The 22,049-nt window shown below is 38.6% G+C and overlaps 1 protein-coding gene and 1 long non-coding RNA gene across 2 annotated transcripts in view; one reads left to right on the forward strand and one right to left on the reverse strand.

The window, feature by feature from the left end:
• Window positions 1-22,049, reverse strand: part of LOC147600029 (uncharacterized) — a 686,528-nt gene that overhangs the window by 478,704 nt on the left and 185,775 nt on the right. The window lies entirely within an intron of this gene.
• Window positions 2,261-22,049, forward strand: part of LRMDA (leucine rich melanocyte differentiation associated) — a 681,403-nt gene continuing 661,614 nt past the window's right edge. The window contains exons 1-2 of the mRNA XM_086752286.1: window positions 2,261-2,364; window positions 6,803-6,903. Of these exons, the coding sequence (XP_086608412.1) occupies window positions 2,335-2,364; window positions 6,803-6,903 (131 nt within the window). The 5' untranslated portion in view covers window positions 2,261-2,334. The remainder of the gene's footprint in view (window positions 2,365-6,802; window positions 6,904-22,049) is intronic.

Consider the following 22,049-nt stretch of genomic DNA (forward strand, 5'->3'; position numbering starts at 1 on the left):
CCCATTTTGTCACTGCGGTCGGTAGCACTCCCTGTTTGTTACACACCATGGGATTTGGATCTATTATTTTATCCGTGGCAGATAATAATCTAGGCCATGTCTGTACAAGAAAATGTTGAACTGGTTTCAAAAGAATGATTATAAGCCAGATGCACTTAAAACAGTTTGCCACCTCCTTAAGTTGTTTTTGTAATTTACAAAATTCAGCTCAACTGATTGAAGAGATGATAAAGTCAATTTAAGTCACCCAGTTTAGGGAGCTGCACCTGCAACTTTTTCCTCTAGACAAGATCTTGCCTGGTAAGTGGGAGGATCAATGCCAGGTTAATGCAATTGGCAATGTAAGAAGCTGGAAAAAAAACCCCAGACATTATTTGTGTGTGCTATTTTGTAAACTATACAGGCAGCAATTTTTTCTTCATGGATATGAAGTGACAGCTAACACTCTACTAAAATTAATACTAATAATATAGATAATGATGTGCTAAATTGCTTTCAATACAGTTATTCCAGTTTAACAGGAGTGTAGTATTGAACAGAATTTACTGCATTGAGACAAATACAGCCAACTATAGCAGTGGGCCACTCTGTGCCGTGAGCTCTATGTGTTCTCTCAGATGGGAACCGCATGCTTGTAACTAAAGAAGAGATAAAAAGAGGTAGATACAGAAAGAGGAGAATGTATTGCTTTGTTTAAATTTACAGTTCACATAGTGCTTGTTTTCCTTGGCATACGTTATTTGCTCTATAATCTAATAAATAAATAAAGGCACTGATTGTTTGAAGCATGCTGAGTGATGACCTGAACTAGCAAGTATGCCTCAATGGAGAGCTCTTACTTAGAGAAACAGAACTTTTATTCATCAGCGTAGGATCAGCTTATTTGCTGTGGATGAAGAGCTGGATTCTTCTCTGTCTTACACGATACAAGGAAAATTAGATCCATGCAAAGCAACGGAGTGATTTGTTCATTGTCCGTGTTTTGATTTTTCTACATGTTGGCCCATTTCCATTTTTAACACAATACGTTAAAATAACAGAGAGGAAAAAGCAGTGCAAAATGTTTTTTTTTCCTTAGCTATGTGCTCTATGTTCCCTGTCCAGCAGTCAGCATAAAAGGAGGAATGGCTCTAGAGGTGTAGTGCCACAGCTGTACCAAGAATTTATTCTGTTGATGTTAAGAGGTAGAGCAGCAAGTACAGTATTAGTTTCTGCTGTGTTGCTGAATAAACTGTGGAAAGTGATTTGCAGGGTGGAATACGCATCCCCCTGAAACTTATTTCCCCTCACAGCATGTGCCTCTGCTTTCAGTAAGAGTGAGTTCTGCTATATTAGCAATACAGGGGAGAGAAGAGACAGATTTTTAAAGGTGCTTAGGCAGCTGAAGAGGTAGATAGATGACTAATAGGATTTAGGATCCAAGCCTGGGAAACCTAAGTATCTTTAAGAGTCTCATATAAAATTCTTACAGAAAACCCTTTGATTTCCCTACTCTGCCTAACCAGTGATAATCTACCGTCATGCCATTATTTTAATCAGCAAATTCTCCTGCCCTGGAAGGAGTGGTTTGGCAGGTATTTCTGAATTCCAAACGTGTTTCTGTTTTCCACACAAGCTACCCCAAATTCTCCAGACAAAAAAAAAAATCTCCATGGGGACGTGGGCTTCTCCTGTAGATAGCACAGGATTATTTCTGCAAGTGCTGCTTTACCAGTGACACACATCTCTTCAAAGGCGAGTTATGCTTTATGCCACGAATTAATGGGCTGCTCAGCAGGTGGAAAGCCAGTCCCGATGTCCCTCCAAGTCGTCTGCCTCCTTACAGGGAACGAAATCCAAGCCCCAGTTCCTCCGCCACCGCCGCACCTACCAGGGATTCCCCCCGTTTCTCCCCAGGGCCTATCCCACCACGGCTACAGCACAACGTGCGGTCCCGGCCCGGTGTTGAGGGGCGGGTGGCGGCTGGGCCTTGGCTCCGGGCACGGCCCCTCTGCGGGTCCCGGAGCAGCCGCCGCCCAGGGGAGCCCGGGGCCTGCGGGCGCAGACCCTCCCCCGCGCTCTCGCCTGGCCTCCTACCTCGGCGGGACGGTCCCGCCAGGAAGCCCGCGGCAGGGCCTCCGGACGTCGCCCCCCGACCCCGGCCCCGGCCCCGACCCCGGCCCGGGGCGGCTGCGGGCGCGCTCAAGCCCAGCCACAGGTGGCGGCGGGAGCCTCGCGCTGCCACCGCCCCCGCCCGCGGCCCGGCCGTGCTTCCGCCAGCGTCAGCTGACTGCCGCGAGGAAGCGGCGGCGGCCCCGAGCCCGCGGAAGCCCCGGCCCGGCCGGCCCCGCAGCTATGGCAGGGGCCGTGGTGAGCGGAGCCCAAGTAAGTGTCTGCGGGTGGTAGGGCCCGGGCGGCGGCGGCCCCACCTGCCGGGGGCAGCCCGCCCCGGCCGGCGCGTCCCCGCCCCCGGCACTGGGAGCGGCTGCCCGAACTCCACGCCGGCTCCTCGCCGCTAGGTCGGGGCAATCGCTCCGCTGGGGGAGGGTTGGGCGGGGGAGCGGCGGGCTCGCGGGGGCCGGGGCGTTTTAAGTTCCCAGGTGCGCACAGGCACCGCGTTACGGGACGCTGCTGAGGTACCGCCTCTCGCAAACGCGCTGCTTGGAGGCCGCTGCAGGGAAGGAGCCGAGGAGCCCTCCCTGCCCCTGGGAGCGACGCGGGGAGGCGAGGCGGCCCTCGGGGCCGCGCTCGGAGCGGCGCGGAGTGCGCTGTGCGTGTGTGCGCGGGCACTGCCCGCTCTTACCGGACAGGGAGCGGGGCACCGGGATGGCTGGTGGCAGGGGGTTGTCACTCGGCTGCCTGCTCGGGCGCGACCGGCGCCTTCCCGAGGCTTTGCGGTGGGGCGGCGCGGCCGGGACAGTTCAGTCCCGTGCGACAGCTGCAGCTGGCGGCGGGGCCCGGTGCGGGCCGGGGCGCGCCGTGCTCCAGAGCGACCCGCGGTTGTTCGTGGACCCTGCCGCTCTCAGGTCTGAGCAGGCTGCGGGAATAAGCTGAAGGAGAAGGACTGGAGTATGCCGAGTTTTATTCCCGCTGAAAGTAAACACCGTGTATGTTTCGTTTTGGCTAAACGGAGAACTTGGGAAGTGAAACAAATGCTATTGCCCTTTACCCAGTGCCCTCTTTGGCTAGTGAAAAGCTTTCTGGCTAAGAATTGGTGTCGTTACTGCTGAATCTGTGACTAAAACTAGCAAAATAGGGTTGTTTGGTTTTTTTTTTTTCACCACAAAAAAGAATAAATAAGCTTGTCTTATTTTGAAAATGGTTTGCCGTTAATCCAGGGGGCTGCCCATCTAATTGCTTCTTTAATCTGTTTGCAATTTCTGTGTGGAATTCATGTAAATGTGTGTGTGATATGGAGGCAATTGGCTAATTTTGCAGCTGCTGCAGGAAACGGCTCCTGTGGTCTCTGTGGTGCACTATGGCACTCGGTAACATGCTGCTTTCTTCCCCTGACTGTGCCTTGAGCCCCTTCAAGTAAAGCATATTCTTAATTTGGCCATGTGCCTAACGTACAGTCTCCTAAGCATAGAGTAAAATATAATGCTCAGCTGACTGGAAATATTCTCCAGATGTATTTCTCTTCAATGGAAGGGAATATGGAATATCTGAAGTTCATACATGACCTATTTGGTGACATTCTTTAATAAAGATGTTACTTTATAAATTAGTAAGATTACAATATCACTGTAAAATGATTCCAGAGATTGAATGGTAATATCCTCTGAAACTAAAGCAGAAGAGAGGTGCAACTGGTTAACTTAGGTTTAAAATATTTTGTAAAAACGTATTTGTTTTTTTTCCTGAATTACGTACAGTGTGTTGAAGAGTCTGCAAGAATGTCAGAGAAGTCCATAGGCTATCTGGTGCTGGACTCTGTGGGAAAATTTCTGAACATTTCAGTGTGATATTGAGCAGTGCACCAGTAATGAGAATGATTGACTGTGACCAACCTGTACTAGATTTGAGTTGGAGAATTAGGCAATGGAAATGTCTACACCCAGTTTTTAATCCCACGTGATATTCTGTGATTGGTATAGAGAAATGTAAGAAATCTCCTCTTACTGATGTGCCTTGCACCCAAGGAGCTGAGGAGTCTTAGGAAAAGTATGCTTGCTCTCATCTCTCAGTGATGACATTTCTGGATATGTACTTGAAAGCTCATACTCATTTTGAGGGCATTTGAGATGGATGCAAAAAGAAGAATACTGAATTATGTACATTTTATTGCTTTCTGGGTAAATGATTTTGAACTGAAAGAATGAAAATGAAGAAATGTTATTCTTCTGTTGTCAAGACTACTGAAGTCTTGTTTTATATCAGCATTATTCAAGGATTAAAGAGCAGAAGAGTGGGGAAATAACTCTTCAAAACTTGTTCAAAAAGGTTTATTGTGTATTGCATCGCTGGCAGTCACTGCTGTTCTTATAGCAAAAAGAGTTCTTTGGTACTGAAGCAAGTTCCTGTATGTGGGGTCTAGAGATCTGAAGTTGAATGCATTTTGTGTATTTCATGTAAGAATAAATCTATTTGTTGTAAATTGAAAAAGGTGCTTGTACTGTGAGTGTGTTGAAGTGGACTCTGTGGAAGTAAAATCCCTTTTACAAGGCCTCAGCATTAAAAGGTCACGACAGGCATTCTTCATCTGCAAATATGCCTGTGAACCATCTGTTTGTACCAAATACCTGTCTGTATTATATCAGTTCAAAGGCTCTAGCTTTGCAACATTTTATGTATTTTGTTTCCTGTGTGCTCCAAAACACATTTGTACGAACTTTTTTCTTCAAATTCTGTTCTTGTGGAGCTAGAACACTTATGGCCAGGTAAGTTCCTGAAGCAGTGGGAATGCAGATCAGAGTCTCTTGCTCCTTCTCCACTGCTCCTCCCTGGGTGAAAAGCAAAGTGGTGCTCTTGCTATGTTTGTAGTTGCTCAAGGTGATCTTGTACTTCTAGTGTCAATAGGCATTGTATTTTAGTAATTTCTATTTCAATGTGTTACATTGAACGAAATGCTTAATCCAAAGTATTGTTCTGCTGTTAACATGTTGTCTTTCCAAGGGTTTGCAAGCATTAGTTTCAAGAAATCTACCATTTGGTGAAGAATTAAGTGATTCGTATATGCATACCTGCATATATGTTGTGAAGTGCCTTGTAGTTGTCTTGGATGAAAACTGGAGGAAAAAAAACCCATTTAATTAAATAAATTCTGCAAAACTGTTTCTATTATGTCCAAACCGTTAGGATGCCAGCTACCCAGACCAGTTTGTTTCCTGTTTGTCCTTATATTTGCTACAGTCACATGTATGTCTGGTAGCAGAATTTACTGCAAGAGCATGTGTGGTTTAAGAAGGGGAAGAAGTTGTTAAACTCAGCTTCAAGCTACCTGTTTTCTGCTCGTAAAAATTATTTCACTGTTGTCAGCTTTATCTGTTGAAGTTATTGACCAAAATGAATTAAATGGGATGTGATATAGTATTATCAGATTGCAATCACTTTTAGAGTGTAAGAGACCAGGATGGCTTGCAAAAGTACGTACCATCAGTCTCTTCTGCAGAGGAGTCTCTATTTTAACAGAAAGTGAAATACTATCGAAACAAAGTTTAACTGACTTTTTTTTGCCTATTTCTTATTGAACATCTTTTAGACCAATGGGATATGGTCTTGAAATTGACTTTATATTAAATATTTAGATGATAGCAATGTTTTATGGATAGTGGTCTGACAGAGTGTTGAAGTCTACTTAACTAGCAAGTTGCCATTTAAGGGTAACTAAGATTTCTTTAGCACAAAATCTGAAATGTCAGTGTTGATGCTGACGTTTTGAATACTGGGAGGATGAGCCAATATAGATGTATAGAATTCATGACAATAGGTTTGGCAGACTTTGTGGGGCTTCTTTGAAGAAATCAGACCAAAGACTTCCAAGACAGCAGAGAGAATAGGAAAAGTTTAGCTGTTTTATTTTTTGTGGTTTTCTGGAAATATTGTCATTCACTCGATCCTGGCTTTAAAAAAAAAAAAAAAAAAAAGAGAGAGTAGGCTGTATTTTTGCTATCACTAATTCTTCCTACGTTTGTTAAAGGTGGGTTAGATAGCCTGTGTGAAAAAGAGGAAAGATTCTGAAGTATTTTGGGTATAAGGCGAGCTGTGATCTGAGCATATATGTTGACGCCAGAAATCTTTAAGACTTACATGACTGTCTGAAAAAAGCTCCATGCTTGTTTTTTTGGATCTTAAGCAGCCCTCCTGCTCTGTCCCTAGCATATCACTGGGAATAATAATGCCCTCAAGGAGTGGTTATGAGAATGGATTGACAGTACATTGCTTGGGTATTTCTAGACAGAACTTTCCAAAGTGATATTTTATTGTGTTTTGTACTGAGAGGCAAACTAGAAAGTCCTTTGAATGGCTTCTGATCTTTCAAAAGATTTATTCTAGAGTGTATCAGAATGGTAATTATAGAGTAATGTTGGATGAAAGTATTAACAGTGGAATAGAAAATATGTGATATACTTGATCAAATTATTTTTACTTGAAAGGAGACAATGCATTGTACATAAGACATAGATGGGATAAATATTAAGCTGATGGCATCAATAGGAAAATGAGATTGTGATAGATTCTACAGCAGTAAAACTGATGTAGCTTAAAGCTGTAACAAATATTTACTATACTGTGTGTTGCCATTGGATCAATGAGACAGAATCTGGACAGGAAACAAAATAATCCACTTATGAAATGTTTCCCTTTTGCTTTCAATTCTCAGGTGTCCTACATTAGTCAAGACTGTGAAGAAATTCCAGAATTCCTAGGAAGAATGTATGGACATATGGCAAAAAGGCTAGATCTTAGCTTCAATTTGTTAAGGTATGTGGCAATATATAGGTTCTCAAGTGCAATATGGGACACCAACTCCAAAAATTTTTTTTTTTTCTGTTTGTTTGTTTGGGTTTTTTTTCCCCAAAGCAGAAACATACATGTATATCAGGTACATTTAGTTGTTATCAAGTGGGCGACACTGTTTTATAGGCAATGCTTGTCACCTTGTCTTGCACACTTGGAACACAAATAGCCAGGTGAGTCTGGAAATTTCTTGTGTTAACATAAATGATGACCAAGAGGAGTTTATGGTTTGTTCTCTGCTCAAAATGGAAGATAAGCATCATTACCTGAAGAAGTGAAGAATGGGATCAAAAGTGAATTGTTCTTAACGAAAATACAAGTAAGTGTGTGTTTCTCCTGCTTCTTTTTGCTTGTAGATGTCTGGTTATTACCATACGTGGTTTGTAATACTCTTTTCCCAGATGATGTGGTTTTGTTATATGATTTTATTTTTGAGCAGCTGTGTAGTTAAGTGCTAAAACTAAATGCAATTAGAATTTTAAAATAAATTCTAATTGTTTTAATATATGGATTGATTTAGAATTCTGTAGTATTCCCATAGTTACTGCAGTATCCTTTTTCACTTAATCCTTGTGAGAGAGCCTGCTGAGATTTAGCAGTGTATCTTTCAGGTTGGCAACTCTGTAGGTAAGTAGGGAGAAAGGAATGGAATGTAGCCATCTATTTAAGAAAAAGCATAGTTTTTTAGAAGTAGGGTTGGTCTCTTTTGAGTTTTCCTTTTATTTTATTGAGGGTAAGCTTAGAGTTTGCTTATGAGGAGTAAGACACATAAAAGTAGTGTGCTGGTGCCTTGTTCTCCTAAGAGGAACAACCACTGATTTTAACCTACTTGACACTCAAAAATGTTATGCTGAGCCACTGTCAGATCTGAAATACTGATTTCTACATGCAAGAGGTAGTAGAGCAAAGAAGGCACTAAACAATCTGGCTGATGACTCTGTACCTACAGAAACCTTAATCAGAAGATAGAATTTTTGCTAGGGGAGGGAATTTAATGGGCATTTTTTCATTTTGTCATGAAGATGATTCAAGGTCTGCATATGTATTCATATTTAACATGTCATCAACAAGACTGCACTTTCTTTACACCTCTGGAGGTACTACCTCTGGAAAAGAAAAAGTTTTTCTTTCATTTAATGGGTGATTTGAAGAACAGTTCCTCTGAGTTAATTTTATTTCATAAAGTAAACTATTAACATTAAATCTAGATGTAAAATACCGCTTTAAAACTCTAAGTCATTAGTTCATGTTTTCATGGAAAGCTTAATTGATGGAGTATTTCTGAAATCTGTGTTTTCATCCCTTCTTTCCTTCTCTACCTAAACCACTATCACTTAGCCTATTTTTCAGAAGGGATATAATTTGTTAAAATGTGTGTTAAAACCCTTTGTGGGGAAATGTGAGGGTAAGTGCTAGTTTTTGGGGTAGCTGTAATCAGGTTTTTGACATAGGATAGCTTGCTGGTGTAAAGCTGTACAAGTATTCTAAGGCCAGAAATCAGATCTGGGGAAAGGGGAGTGGTGAGTTTTTTTTTTCTTTTGTGTGGTTGTTCTGGTTTTGTTGTTGGTGTGTTTTTTTTTGTTTTTTTTTTTTTTTTTTCCTTCTGGCAGTTGTGGGGTTAGGTACATTTTTTTGTTTTGTTTTTGTTTTGTTTTTTTCCCTAGCTTAGGGAAGCTAATACTAAATGTGATAAGAGCAGTAATGTTTTCTTATTTGAGCTGTGATAGATATACTTAGCATATAGAAACTAAGAATGAAATATTTATTATGCAGTAGCTGTTCAGACTGGTCTGCACTCATATATGAACACTATGCCTGCTTATCATATAGAGAGAGTCAAATAAGATGTAGAATGAATGTAATAGACTTAAATGAATGTGAATATAGAAGAGATGTCTTGGGCAGCTGTTGAAGCAAGTGTAAACAGTAAGATTATTGTCGTCTTCTTTAAACAAATATTATTGCTTGAAAAATCTGTCAATGCTGTAGTATAGTAATGAGCTTTATGATTTTTATCAGTGAATCCTTAATTTGAAAAGTTTAGTTTAGTATGTTCTTTTCAGAGGGGAAGAAACTGTAAACTTAATGTCTCTTTAAAAAGGAGATTGATTTTTCTAGAAAAACTTGCTATCTGTTGGTAAAGGCATAAGTTCAGTGAAGAAGACCAAGAGTGATAAAAATATAGAAAAAGACAAAGAGATTATTGTGCTTTGTTGTCACGACATTTATTTGCAGTAAAGATGTTAGTTTTCATTAGAATGTGATTCATTATTAGATGCGAGTGTCTGTGTGTTCTTTGAAAGAAAAAAGATATTTCAGTGGTCACTAATTTCTTAGTCTGTGTTTAAACCAGAGAAATGTTGTAATATTCAATAGTTACCTCTTCTCAGTGTTAGGCAGTAAATAAGTACTTACCAACCTTTTTAAAATATTGTTTTGCATATAGGGTTTCTGTGTCTTATCCTCTGTAAGTATGGCTACTGCCAAGTGTATTTTGGGAAGGAATTATCCTCTTGTAGCAGGCAATAAATTCTGTTATATAAAAGTGTCAGTAGAATTTCTGATAACATAACAATTACCTTAAGAATTTAAGAAATTAAGTATAGAGGGAAGTTTGTTTGTTTGTTTTTTTTTTTTTAAATTTTATTTTGTGGGCAGCAGTATTTGCAGTTACGTTATTTGATATTGCTGTCATGGGTATAGTTGCCTGGAGAGAAAGAGAGAGATCTCTGTCGTAGTAATGCGTTCAGCTTTGTGGTCAGTTGGCAACAAACTCTTCTTGCAAGACACTGCTATCCTTTCTGAACCAGAAGTCATGGGCAGTTGTAGACTCACCATCTTTACTGTGCATCCACATACGAGACTCTTAACAGGAAGATGTATTTGTACTGCATGATACAGATGTCACAAAACTTTCCTATGCAACTGATATAATGTAATACTTGATTAAACATTTGCTTTAGTGAATTTTGATTTTGATACCACTATAATGTAGATAACCTTGTTGCAGAAGTCAAGATAGAGCCAGGTAAGTTATTTTGCCATTTAAGGCTTTCCACTATAAACGTGTGTTTTCAGAGGCTTCTCCAAGTATACTGGAAAAAGGATGTGAAGACTGGCCGATGCTGTTAGTAAAGTGGGAAATAATTAGGCAAACATGCTGTATTTTGTGACTTACATGCAAACAACTTTTTCCAAGCTTGTCCCTTAATAACATATTTTAAAAGATGCTGTTGCATTTTTTTTCTGGGAAATATAGCTTGTTGTTTTGTACAAACCAAGGAGTTTCTCCCCCGCCCCCTTTTTTTAAAACTTGTTGAGTTGATACACATTTGGATAATAGTTTTTTTAAATTTAGATATATCTTCTAATTAATTATTGGTTGTTATGGCACTTCTGTCTTTCTTCTTCTTTTCTGCAAAGAAAAGTAATTATGTGGATTCAATGTTCTTGTGTGCAGTGGTTTTGTTACTCAGATTTCTGTGATTTTTTTTTTTTTTTTTCTTTTTGGATGTGATATATAAATGTAGACAGAATCGGATAAATAAATTGGAGGAGGGGAGGGTTGTCATTAGTTCTTTTGTATTGGCAATTTAATACAGAGGAAAATATATATTTTTTCACAAATTTTTTTTTCTAAACTTCAGAGTTCTTCTCAGGCTAGACTTCCCCCGTTCCTCCTCATTAAATAAAATTAGGGCTTGTGTAGATGCTTTATTGTCTTTGCATCAGATGGGATAAATCTAATAACAACATGATTTAAAAAAAAAATCACAAAAATTTGCTCTTTAAAAGAATTGTCTTTTTTGTTTGCATTTTTTTCAAGAACTAGTGTTTCTCCTTGATTACTCTGACTGATACATGGATCTAACTCTCTTCTGGCAGCCAAAGCAAAGTGATTGTTACCCGTTGCAATGGTTACATGTCTCCCGTTTTCCCTGGGAGAGGAAGGAAAGAGAGAGGTGAATGGCAAAAGGGAACTTTTAATGAAGATATTGGGGGAAAAAGGAGAAGTAACAGCAATTTGTTGGTATAAGGCAAAGGGAAAAACTGGTATGTGCTTAAAGGCATGATAGTTGTAATCAACAAGATATGGTGCCACTGGACTGCCTCCTGTTCACCTCTGGCGAACAGAAATCCTTCAACCCCAGACCACTCTAATCCGCTTATGAATTATTTCTTCTCATGATGTTTTCTTTACAGATTTTGTTTAAATAATGTCTAATGTCTTTTGTTTCCTTTTGGGACTAATGAGAGGTTGTGAAGAAGATGGAGTACTCTTAGATGTATGGCAAAAGTATGAGAGGGAGTTATCACAGGTTGCAGCAAGGGAATTTCTAACTGTTTGTAAGGAAAGGCTTCATGATGAGAAAGGTTGAGTGGAAGAGGTGCCCACAGAGGCTATAGAATTTCCATCCTGAGTGATATTCGAAGCACAACTGGACAAAGCCCCAAGCAACCTAATCTAACTTTGAAGTTGCCCTGCTCTGAGCAGGGCATTGGACTAGATGACCTCTAGATGCCCCTTCCAACCTAAATTATACTGTGATTCTGCAGCCTTATTGGTATGGTCATCAGAAAATGGCCTGAGTTGTAGCAATTCTTTTGATTTGATATTGGTAGTGATTTTCAGCTATTTTAGAAATGAACTATTTACACCGTATATTTTCAATAAGGTATGTTTCAGGAGCAGAGATGTTTTGCCTTGGAAATCTGCTCCTGAATCTCTCATGGCAAGTGTATTTGATAGCCTTCCTGATAATACAGGACTGTAAAGGCCACTATCTTGTTTCATAATATGTGGGAAGCATTCCCGCAGTCCCATTTAATGAAAGCACAGAGTATGGGAAGGAAAATCACTGGTGTGCTAGTGTTAGTGCTACTGGGAGGCTTTGCTGAAAAGGATTTCAAGGGGGAATGAAAAACTATTGTTGATCGTTGGGAGTTAAAGGTTTAATTGGAAAAAAAAAAAGGTAAATAACAATCAGTGGTGAAGGAAAGAAAGGAATAAATAAGTAGGAAGGATGTAATGTAGGTAGGGAGTATAGATTTGGATGAAATAAAGATTTTTATTTTTTTTTTTTTTTTAGATGCATCTCTTGCTGTCTTGTGGAGAGGAAAAAAAAAACCCTATTCAGAGGTTCTTTTATTTGTCTTGGATAACTTTGTGCCAGATTTCTCCTTTCATATTAAAGGCTAAATGGACTCCAGTGCTTGACTAACAGATGTCAGTGTTTTTGTAAAATAGGTGCCATGTTTTTGTAAATAACATCTACAGTTCAATTCACAGACAAGTCCATCTTCTAATTTTGTCCTCAGTAGTTTTAAACATGTGAGCTGTTTTCCTTTTTCTCACAGAGATTTCTTCTGGATCTAAGCCATGAGGCAAAAGGGAGAGTGAATCTTTAATCTTAGCCAATGAGGGAGGATTAATCCAATAATTGTGCTCATGGAGATACAGATATCTCTTCCCTCTCTCTAGGGTGCAGATTATTTCTGCTAGAAGCATGAATAGTTTGCACAGTGTGTGCTTGTGCATATTTTCCGCTGTCCGATTAAGAGAGTGTCTGTATGAAAACATGCCCTTGAACTTTAATCCTAGTCTGGAATGTTCCTCCATGACTTGTGTGAGGCTGTGGCTTTGTAATATCCTCTCTATGGACTAGATATTGTGTGTTTCTCTTCTGCCTACTGTTTTCTTGCCTGGGGGAATATGCAAGTGGCAGCTTGAAACTGGGCTTCAGTTTTACAGGGCATATTCCTCTTTGTGAGTTGAGTATGTGAGAGAGAGGCTTTTTTTTTTTTTTTTTTTTTTTTTTTCTTGCCACCTTTCTAGTCTGTGCCGCAGTGAGACATGCAGAAGAGGAAGATGAACAACAAAAGAGAGATGGAAATAAAAGCCAGAATTCAAAACAAAGCATGACATACTCTTTAAAAGCCTTTAGACTGATCTTCATAGCATTTTAAAATGTTGAAGAAAATGCACTATTGTTAAAACTTTTTGATGGTTTTATTTATAAGGCAGAAAAATATTTTCACCATAATTGGGTAACTCTTAATCGTAGCAATTGCATATTTATCAGTGTGAGGGGCTGTTATTAATGTAGCTGTCACACACAAACACATTTCTGCATTAAATCCATTTAGTATGTGCATTATTCGGTCTAGAATGTCACCAGGACATCAAAGCCCCCTTAGGCATAAGAGCACAGTGCCCTGCTGTGGCTGCAGAAAGGGCTTGATCAATAAATGTAACATGTTAATGCAGAGCAAATAGAATAAAACATTTCTTTGACAAGACATGAAAAATCACCTTGTGGCAGCTGGCATGGTGATGCCATTTCAGCGGAGACACTAGCAAAGTTGATCTGACAAGTAAAGAGGAGAGATGATGGTTATAAGGTGCTTTTGTTTCAAACTTCTTTCTTGACCTGTCAGGTTTTGAAGGAGCCTGAATGGCCCTTTTTTGTCATGTGAAAATTGTAGTCTTAGGCAGTTATGAAGCAGTTATCTCTTCTCAAATTGTGAATGCTGCTGTTTAATTGATTCACTTAGCATTTGAAAGTGTCACGCATTAATAATTGCTAAATCCTGTAGATACTGCTCCAGTGTGTCATGCTTAAATGTGTAGTTATCAGAAAATTAATATCCTTAATGAACCGATGCTTTCAAACTAGCATTGCATGAAATCTCTTTTGCCCTTTCATTTGCTGAAGGTATATCAACCAGTTTTCAGACAAACCCCTCCCGACAGTTGTGTGGTTTTATTTATTTATTTTTTTTGATGCCCAACAAATGCCAGCTTTGCTTTGGGTACACAGTGTGCTCAATGACAATAAATATAGTAATTATGCTGGAGTTAGTAATTAACATAATTATAGTCAATTACGACAAATACAGTGCAGAGCTAAATAAATGAGGGTGAGAAATTAGCAAGCTAATTGATTTACCTTACTTGCTGCTTTTTCTTGCAACTAGCAGTTGCAGATTTTCTGCAGGAGAAAGAGTGTTGTTTACAAATAGTTGATTGTGTTTTGAAATGATTCTGTCTTACGGTTCTCACTCTTGTTTCTTTTACACTGAGGTGAAGAGGATTGAAATATGGGGTAGTGGTTAGAAGGAGAAAGGAGCTGCTGTTCTGTCCTCACTGATGCTTTGAAGGAAAATGTATGTACTTGCTTTGATTTTAGATGTATTGAAGGGGAAAAAAAGTCATGATTCTTCACAAACAAAACATATTGCTTCATAAATTTTGGTCATATATTTTAATCCCCTTAGATATGGCCTGAATTATCTAAGGAACACCTATCTATCTGTTTGTTTATTGACATTAGAGAGATCTGCACAGCCCTGGTTGGCTAAAGAAAGAATTCAAATTGTTCAAGTAATCCAAGTGTGTTGAAACAATATGCCCTTGTTCAGCCATCAGTTTCAATAATTTAGAACCATTGGACCAGCAGAGATGCATAGTATCGTAACATTTGTGCACATTATAATTGCCTGGTTTGTTTCAAGATGATTTATAGTATGTTGTCTGAAATAAGTGTATTTGAGCTATGCGGTTAATCTGTTTCACTCTCCTTGCTTTTTTTTTTTTTTTTGTTTTCTTTCAAGCATGACCGTAGTTTACTATGTGAAAAGAGAATTAATATGTTTAAGTATTGAAGATTTTGTTTTTTGTTTTTTTAAGATGTTTATTAGTAGCTGAGATTTCTTTCTTACTCTAAGAAAGCAGTGGTTTACAAATATTTGCAAATGTTATACTTGAAATAGTTCACTGTTTCAAGGTAAATGGAATTGTATTTAGAGACTTCAACAAAGAGTTAGCATTTTCCACAGCTAAGCAATCTGAAATGTATACATTCTTGATAATTTTTCTCCTACTATTGCAGTAATGTTTCAAGTTCAAATGAGTAGTTTTGTAGTTTGAGGTAGGTACTTAAAGTTTACCCATACGGAATGTCCTACAGTAAGCACAAGATGCTGTTTTCTAAGTAACATTGAAATGTTATGAACGTCTGAAAAGAAATGTGCCCTAACACTGCTAAGGGTGGTCATTCTTTAGAATTGATTCAGCTGGAAATCAATTTGCTAAATGAAATATTTTTATACAAGGAATCATTTAAATTATTTAGAATTTACAGGTGTAATGGTCTTTCAGATGAAGTCTTAAATGTTTATTAATCACTATGAACTACATTATGCATAATTATCTTTCTATTAAAATAAGTATGAAAGTCTTATCCTACTAGATCGACTAAAGCCAAGTGTGATGATGGGTTCACTTTCTGCATGGGTAATACCTAGGGAGCTGTGTAAGATAAAGTTTTATAGGTGTAAGTCTGTTGTAAAAATGGAAGGAGAGTATTTCCAATAGCAAAAAGGATTTTAGGCTTCAAATATTAATTCTAATTTTGATAGTTGATAGACAATCAAAACTAAATCTACTCCTTGCTCTCTTCTTCCCCTCCTTTTCCCTCCCACTATGCCTCTCCTTTTTGAAAAGTGGCATTTCAACAGGAACCAGATGTGATTGGGGTAATGTATATGGAAAACTTTCTTTTTTTTTCCCCTTTGAAAAATTTGAATAATATTAAAAAATACCCTGTCTCACATACAATAGCCATGCCTGTGTTCTGTTATTTTGTCAACTTTAAATGTGACTATAGAATATTTGCCTTTACAAAATACTATCTGTATGTGTTTTTGTGACTTGTATATTTTCCTGCTGGGTCTTATTTGCAGTCATTGGTTTATTGTTGATATGAAGGGGACCAGTGAATAACTAATTTTAAAAAATATCAAAATAATGGCTTATGGTATGTATTTAAATATCTCACTGATTTCAGCATACTGTGCCAAGGATGTAGGTTGCTGTTTGGTGGATAAGTTATTTTTCCAAATTCAGTGATATGTAAGAAAAAACTCAGATTATAAATTATTTTATTTCAATCTTGTACTGGTGGCTGTTATCTTCTTTTGTCCCAACAGCCTCTCTTTCTGTCCATTGATCCTTGCTTGACTTTTTATGGCCACATAGTCACTAACGGACTGTGAAAACACTGTAGTATATATACCTCTGACCCCCCAGTGCTGGCCATTATCCATTGATTTACTGTATCTGACAGATCAGAACATGAGATTGTTTTCTGTTCTGCTTTTCTCAAGAAGGCTTAGCAGTGTGGAAGGAATTGTCTTGAGAGTGTATCATGTGGCAAAATTGAGCAAAAGCTTGTTACCTGAACCTTTGACGAGAGGCCAATGTGTGTTCATATTGTGTAGTGGAGAATTCTTGGGAGGATTACTAAACCTGTTAAATCTGGTAAAAATGCTAAACATACTGCTCAGTTTGACATTAAGTAAAATAAGGTTGTGAGCTTGAACAGTTAAATCCTCAAATATAGCTAGTGAATATTGCTGTGATTAATGATGAAAGTTGTGTGTTTTGTTTTTTTTTTTTTTTTTTTTTTTGTAACATCCATCTCTAAGGGGCTGTTGCAATCATGAGTAAAGGTGAAATCTGTACTCCTGAACGAAGGTGAGTAAAAAAACTCCTTGGACTTGAACAGAGATCAGATGTCATATTCAGCATCTGTTGACTCAAGGCTGTTGATAAGACCTTTTGACTGAGGTGGAGCATTTCCCAGTGAAATGATGTTTGCATCACATCGTTTTCTTTGTGTTCGGATGAGCGGGGAGTGAACTGTTTTCTCTTGATCTGTTTTCCTGTGTGAGATTGAAGTTGTTTTTCGGAGTGATGTTGGAGGCTAAATGCACACAATCTGCACTTGTTCTCTGGGTATCTGGAGGGCTTAATTCACTGGCACAGGCAATCCAGCTCCTCTTGTGAGAACTGTTATTGGTCTTAAACAAAAAATAGTTTTTGTTTTGAATTCCATTCTGAATGACAGGAATCTGTGTCAGATTGAGAGAAAATCAGTTAGTTAATAAATGGAAGACTACAGCAATCTATGGAAAGTATTGGCATTTGGAGGATAAATAGTTTGATACACTTGTTTTAGCGTTCAAATAATGTCAATGGATTGCAAATGTCTTGGTGACTTCTCCTGCATAGTTTATGGTTATCCAGATTTTAAGACTGAGAAATACTTTTTAAAAGACTATTGGGGGTTAAAGGAAAGGGCATGATAAAAAGCATGTTATTAGTAATCAGATGGACCATTCTTACTTTCTGATTTCCTTAATCTCTCTTACTCTAAAACAGTATTTCCTCATCACTGCTGTTGCAAAACAAGAGCGAAGAACTGCAGAAATAACTGTTATCTGAGGACAAGGAGCTTGACTGAAGGGAAGAACCTGCATTAACCCTGGAGCTATTGTCTCTGTCTTTTCCTCTCTGTTTTGTTGAAAGGTATCTTCTCTTCTTAATGCGATATGCAAGATTTCCAGTGTCTAGTTGCAGATGTAAAGAACTTGACAAGTTTTGCTTACCAGTCACTGAGTAAGAAGGGTCTTTGTCCTCCCGTATTCAACAGACCTGCTGAGGGGTCATGGTACAAATAGCTAGTTGGCAGGTAAAATCCTTACAAAGCTTCTGTTTGTGCATTGCTTGTTTGTTATGTATTGTCTTGTGTGGTCTGTGCCATTTTTGAGATCTTGCATTTTACATAAATTATCTTTACATAAATTATCCTGGAGATGACTTTTCAGTTTAAAATGATGACCCTCAAACCCTTAGCTCATGCAAGTGTGAAGAGTGAGTATCATAGAAGTGCAAAAGGGCCATGCATTTTTCTCAGCCTCAGGAGCCAGCATGTCAAGCCAGACATGCTATACAATAATTATACTGTCTTTAAGGTCATAGTTAATGCAGTGTTACAGCTTAGTTGCAGGCTTTACCCATGAACTGATACTGGCAATTGTGAAGTTTTATGATTTTTATTTCTGTTTTTGTTTTGTTTCTCCTGGTCTTTCTTTTTGATCATCCTTGCCTGAGAGATCTGCTCACTGGTAGAGTGTTATGGTTTAGCCTTATCCAGCAGCTAAGCACCACGCGACTGCTTGCTCACCGTCCCCCTCCCTAGTGGGGTGGGGGAAGAGAAAAACTTGTGGATTGAGATAAGGTCAGGGAGAGGATTACAGGTTTTTGTTATTTTTAAACTCTCTGCTCCCTTCTTCACTCTATCCTCTGTCAACTTTCAGAAGTACTCGGTATTGGTTTTGGCATCAGCTCTTATTGAGGCTGATAGGAGGAAAGTTACATCAGCGCAGAGGTGTTAGTCCAGTGGTGACTGATGCGTATTTCAGATTATGAGCTGTTTGGCATAGACAGCAGCTCACTGTGTTTGGCTTGGTAGAAGTTGGGTTCTTGCTCTGTTGATACTGTTGCACTGAAGACTAGAGTGACCACGTTTGGCTTACTACTTGTAAACTCCAAACTTTTTTTTTTTTTTGGAAAACTAACAAAGGAATTTTAAAAGTTGGATGAGGATGCTGTGTTTTAGGCTTCTAGGACTTTCAAGACCTTTTAGCTGGAAAGAAAAGATGAAAACTTGACCTGGTTATGTAAGTAATAAAGTGTACTGATTATTTTAAAGCACGTAAAGGCTGAGGGAAAGGTGTTCTAAACGTGCCAAGGATTAACAGTATATTGAATATTCAGAAAACTCTGCTTCCAACACAGTTATGTTAAGATAATTTGACGTCCAGTGTGTGGATGTTAAACTAACAGCTACTCAAGGATCTGAACACTTTCTTTTTCTACCTATTACCTTGCATTTAATATATTCTTTGTCTTGGACAGTGAAATACTTTGGAATAGCACAGAAACAGTCATGTGTGAAGGTGATTATGTTGGAATGGCTCTGGGAAAAAATTGTCAAATGGTATGTTTTCTAAGAAATGGAAACTAGCCAACTAAATGAGAGGCTGTGTATGTGTCCAGTTTACTTCCTTCCCTCACTCTGTGCTGCCTTTTCTTCCTCCACACTGCCTCCAGCTCCTTAAATCAGCAGAAGGCCACTGAAGGTGCTGCTGTGAGATTTGGGTGCAGGTGAAACATGAGGTACTTTCTTGCAAATGCTCTCTCTTTTGTTCACTGTGTTGCTTGTAATCAGGAGCCAGGCATTAGCTAGCTCAATTGTTCCTGTACAGTATTGGTTCCAGTTCTACCAGGTGCACAATTAGTAAATTGTGTTCCAGCCTAAGTGGGGCATGTCAGAGGGTAGTTCAGTTTCTTTCACTGTTAATTCTTTGGCTTCCTTTAAATAAGTCATATCAACAAATGGTCTGTTACTACCACTAATAATAGGGCTTTTGAAATGTGGACATATAGCTAATGAGAATCTATCTCAACCTATTTAATGTGGGTGCTACTTTGCCACCAAATTACAAACTCTGGTCACTGCAGCCACAGGTGGTTTGAAACAAGAGCTTCACCTGCATTTAAATGACTGAGCAACAGAAAAGAAGTTTCTGAAGTTAAGGAGAATAATACATTACTGTAGATTTTGTTTAGACCATCATTTGTCTCACTTTCTACTAATTGGTAAATGGAGGAAGAGAGGACATATGTCTGTACTGAGTTAAATGTGAATTGGCAAGTGTGTGGGTTTCAGTACAGCAGATGAAAATCTTAATTGTTGTAGCCCTAATATTTTAAACCACAGTAAAAGAGTGAAGTCAGCTTTAAGATACTGTCTTGCATGGTTGGTGGTTTTTGTTGGTTTTTTTTTTGTTTTGTTTTGTTTTTATTTTTTAATTTTCTTTCTGTATGGGGACAGAAGTGTACTGGAAGCGATTAAGACTAATGTGGGAAGAAAAAGTAGCACTAGAAACCCTTCAAGATAGCTGCTAGTTATAAAGTTGATACTTGCATTTACAGCATAGCCTATTACTATTATATAACCTGGAATGAATAGTTCCTGTACTGTAGCAGATACATCTTAGCAGTAGGCAGAATGGTATCAGAATTGGTCAGTAAGCTTCACTGTATACACAAAAGCATCAAATGTTTCAGGTTTGATGGTAAACCTTTTGTTTACTGCAGTATGAGGTTATAATCTAAATCAGATTTACTGGATGATTCCTTGACTGCCAATTTCTATGAAACTCTCATTCTTAGGGAAAAGAAAAAAAGGCTTATGCACCCTAGTGAGTGGAGTGAAACCCTATTCACACTGTTTTTTCCTAGTAAAAAGTACAAGAAAGTCTACAAAAGGTGCAGGCTTACATTAAACATTCATCTGTAGGTTCCTAAAATCAATTAATATCTGAACTTATCTCTGTCAAGAAAACTTGCTTACTTAAATTATACTGCTGCTTTTCAAACCTTTTACCACTTGCAGAAAATTGTAGCTATTTCCTTTCACTAGATTTTGTATGCTGAACACAAGTGAGATCCTTGATGTTTGAATCTATCCAGTTGACTAGAAATAACCTTATTCATATTATAGAGTGCGTTCATATCTGTGCACGTATGTAGAAAGCTAAGGGATAGTTGTTTCCATCTTGTGCTGGTCTATTTTTCTGCAAGGTTTTTAAATCTGTTCCTTGTCTTTTTGCTCCAGAGCATTTCATTTATTTATTTATTTTAAGGCCTTAATGAATCTTTAAGTGATCACTGAACAGAGAAAGTAAATGGCTGTTAAAACTCCCTCACTGGTGATTCCACCACAACGAGCGTATTAGAAACAACCAAACAAAACCTCTCTCCTTCTTCCTCGTGGGTGTCTAGCTAGCGAGTGCGTGAGAGTAGAGCTTTGACTCCAGAGAGCTTTGCATGATAGACTCTTTTCAAATTCTCGTGTAAAGCATACTAAGGCTCCATATGTAAACTTGACAGTACCTCTCTGTGGCTGATATTTTAACTCCAAGCTTTCATGTTATTTAAATATACTAATGTATCCTGTAAAAAACTGCAGGTGCTGCTATACTTCTATTAGAGCTCGGTAACACTTGCGTTAGAAAAACTCGGAGGCTGGTGAAAGAGTTAAGCAAAGCAGCCAGAAACCATTTTCAGCTTTTACTTTGCAGATACAACCTTTTAAGCATACCTACATTTACCTGCAATGGCAATCGTTTTGCATTTTAATGACAAATCAAGTACGCTAACTTGCATTTGAAACGAAAGTGCCTTAAATGTCTCTGGCTGTCAGAATGAGATGTTAGGAGCTTGATGAAAAGAGAACAAAGACGACAAAGTATGAAGCCTAGATACAGAGCAAAATGAAATAAAACCTTGTATGGCCTGTCAGGGGTGTCAGTTGATATTCCTATCTAAAGCACATTATAGTATTACTTTGCAGCTCATAGCTTACTCATCTGTCTTTTTTAATTCATCACATTCTAGCCCACATCTTTTAAGTCCCATGTGTCAACAATGGAAGAAATCTGTTAATTGACAAATGAGTGTCACAAATGTGAATTGGTGCCTTTACATCAGAGGCAGGTAGTCTCTGTTGTTTTTTGTCGGCTCTATTATTGGCATAAGCCAGTGTAAGACATCTGTCTTTGCCAGAATGAGAGCTGACAGCCAAAGAAGGGCTGTCATTGTTTTAGTGCATGTTCATTCTGCTGAGATACTGTATAAAGATAAAATGTCAGTTAAAAGAATATGAAAAACTATCGGGAGGAAGTCCTTAAATTACTTGGGAAGGGGTCTGGGAATTGGTGCCAGAATTGAAATCTGAACGTTCCAGTTTGCATCTATCACATCAATTTAAAAATAATACTTTCTGAGTAACTGGGTCAGTTTATAAGGCATTTAGGAAAACGTTATGTTGTGTTGGCATAATTAGCTCATAAGATGGAAAGAAAAACATACCTCCACGGGATATGAGTTTATTTATTACAAGTTCATTTTTCAGGCATGTATAGAATTGTCTCAATAAAAATATGCTATGTAGCGTCTCTGGCGTTGATTTGCATCTGTTTTGAAATATTGAAATTGCTCCTTTCCAATTTCTTTTTCTGTTATAGTTCTATTTTAGATTGATGAATAACATAATGAAATAAAAAGCATAGCCAGCTGTGAGTTGATGAGACAATTAATAGGAAGAAAATTATTAACATAGTTGTGGGGTGTCTAGAGGGTGTACAGTATATGGAAGTTACTCCCAAATCACTAAATCCCTTTATTGCAATAAATG

The sequence above is a fragment of the Chlamydotis macqueenii genome, chromosome 7 (genome assembly GCF_036417535.1).
Source record: "Chlamydotis macqueenii isolate bChlMac1 chromosome 7, bChlMac1.mat, whole genome shotgun sequence".
Lineage (NCBI taxonomy): Eukaryota > Metazoa > Chordata > Aves > Otidiformes > Otididae > Chlamydotis > Chlamydotis macqueenii.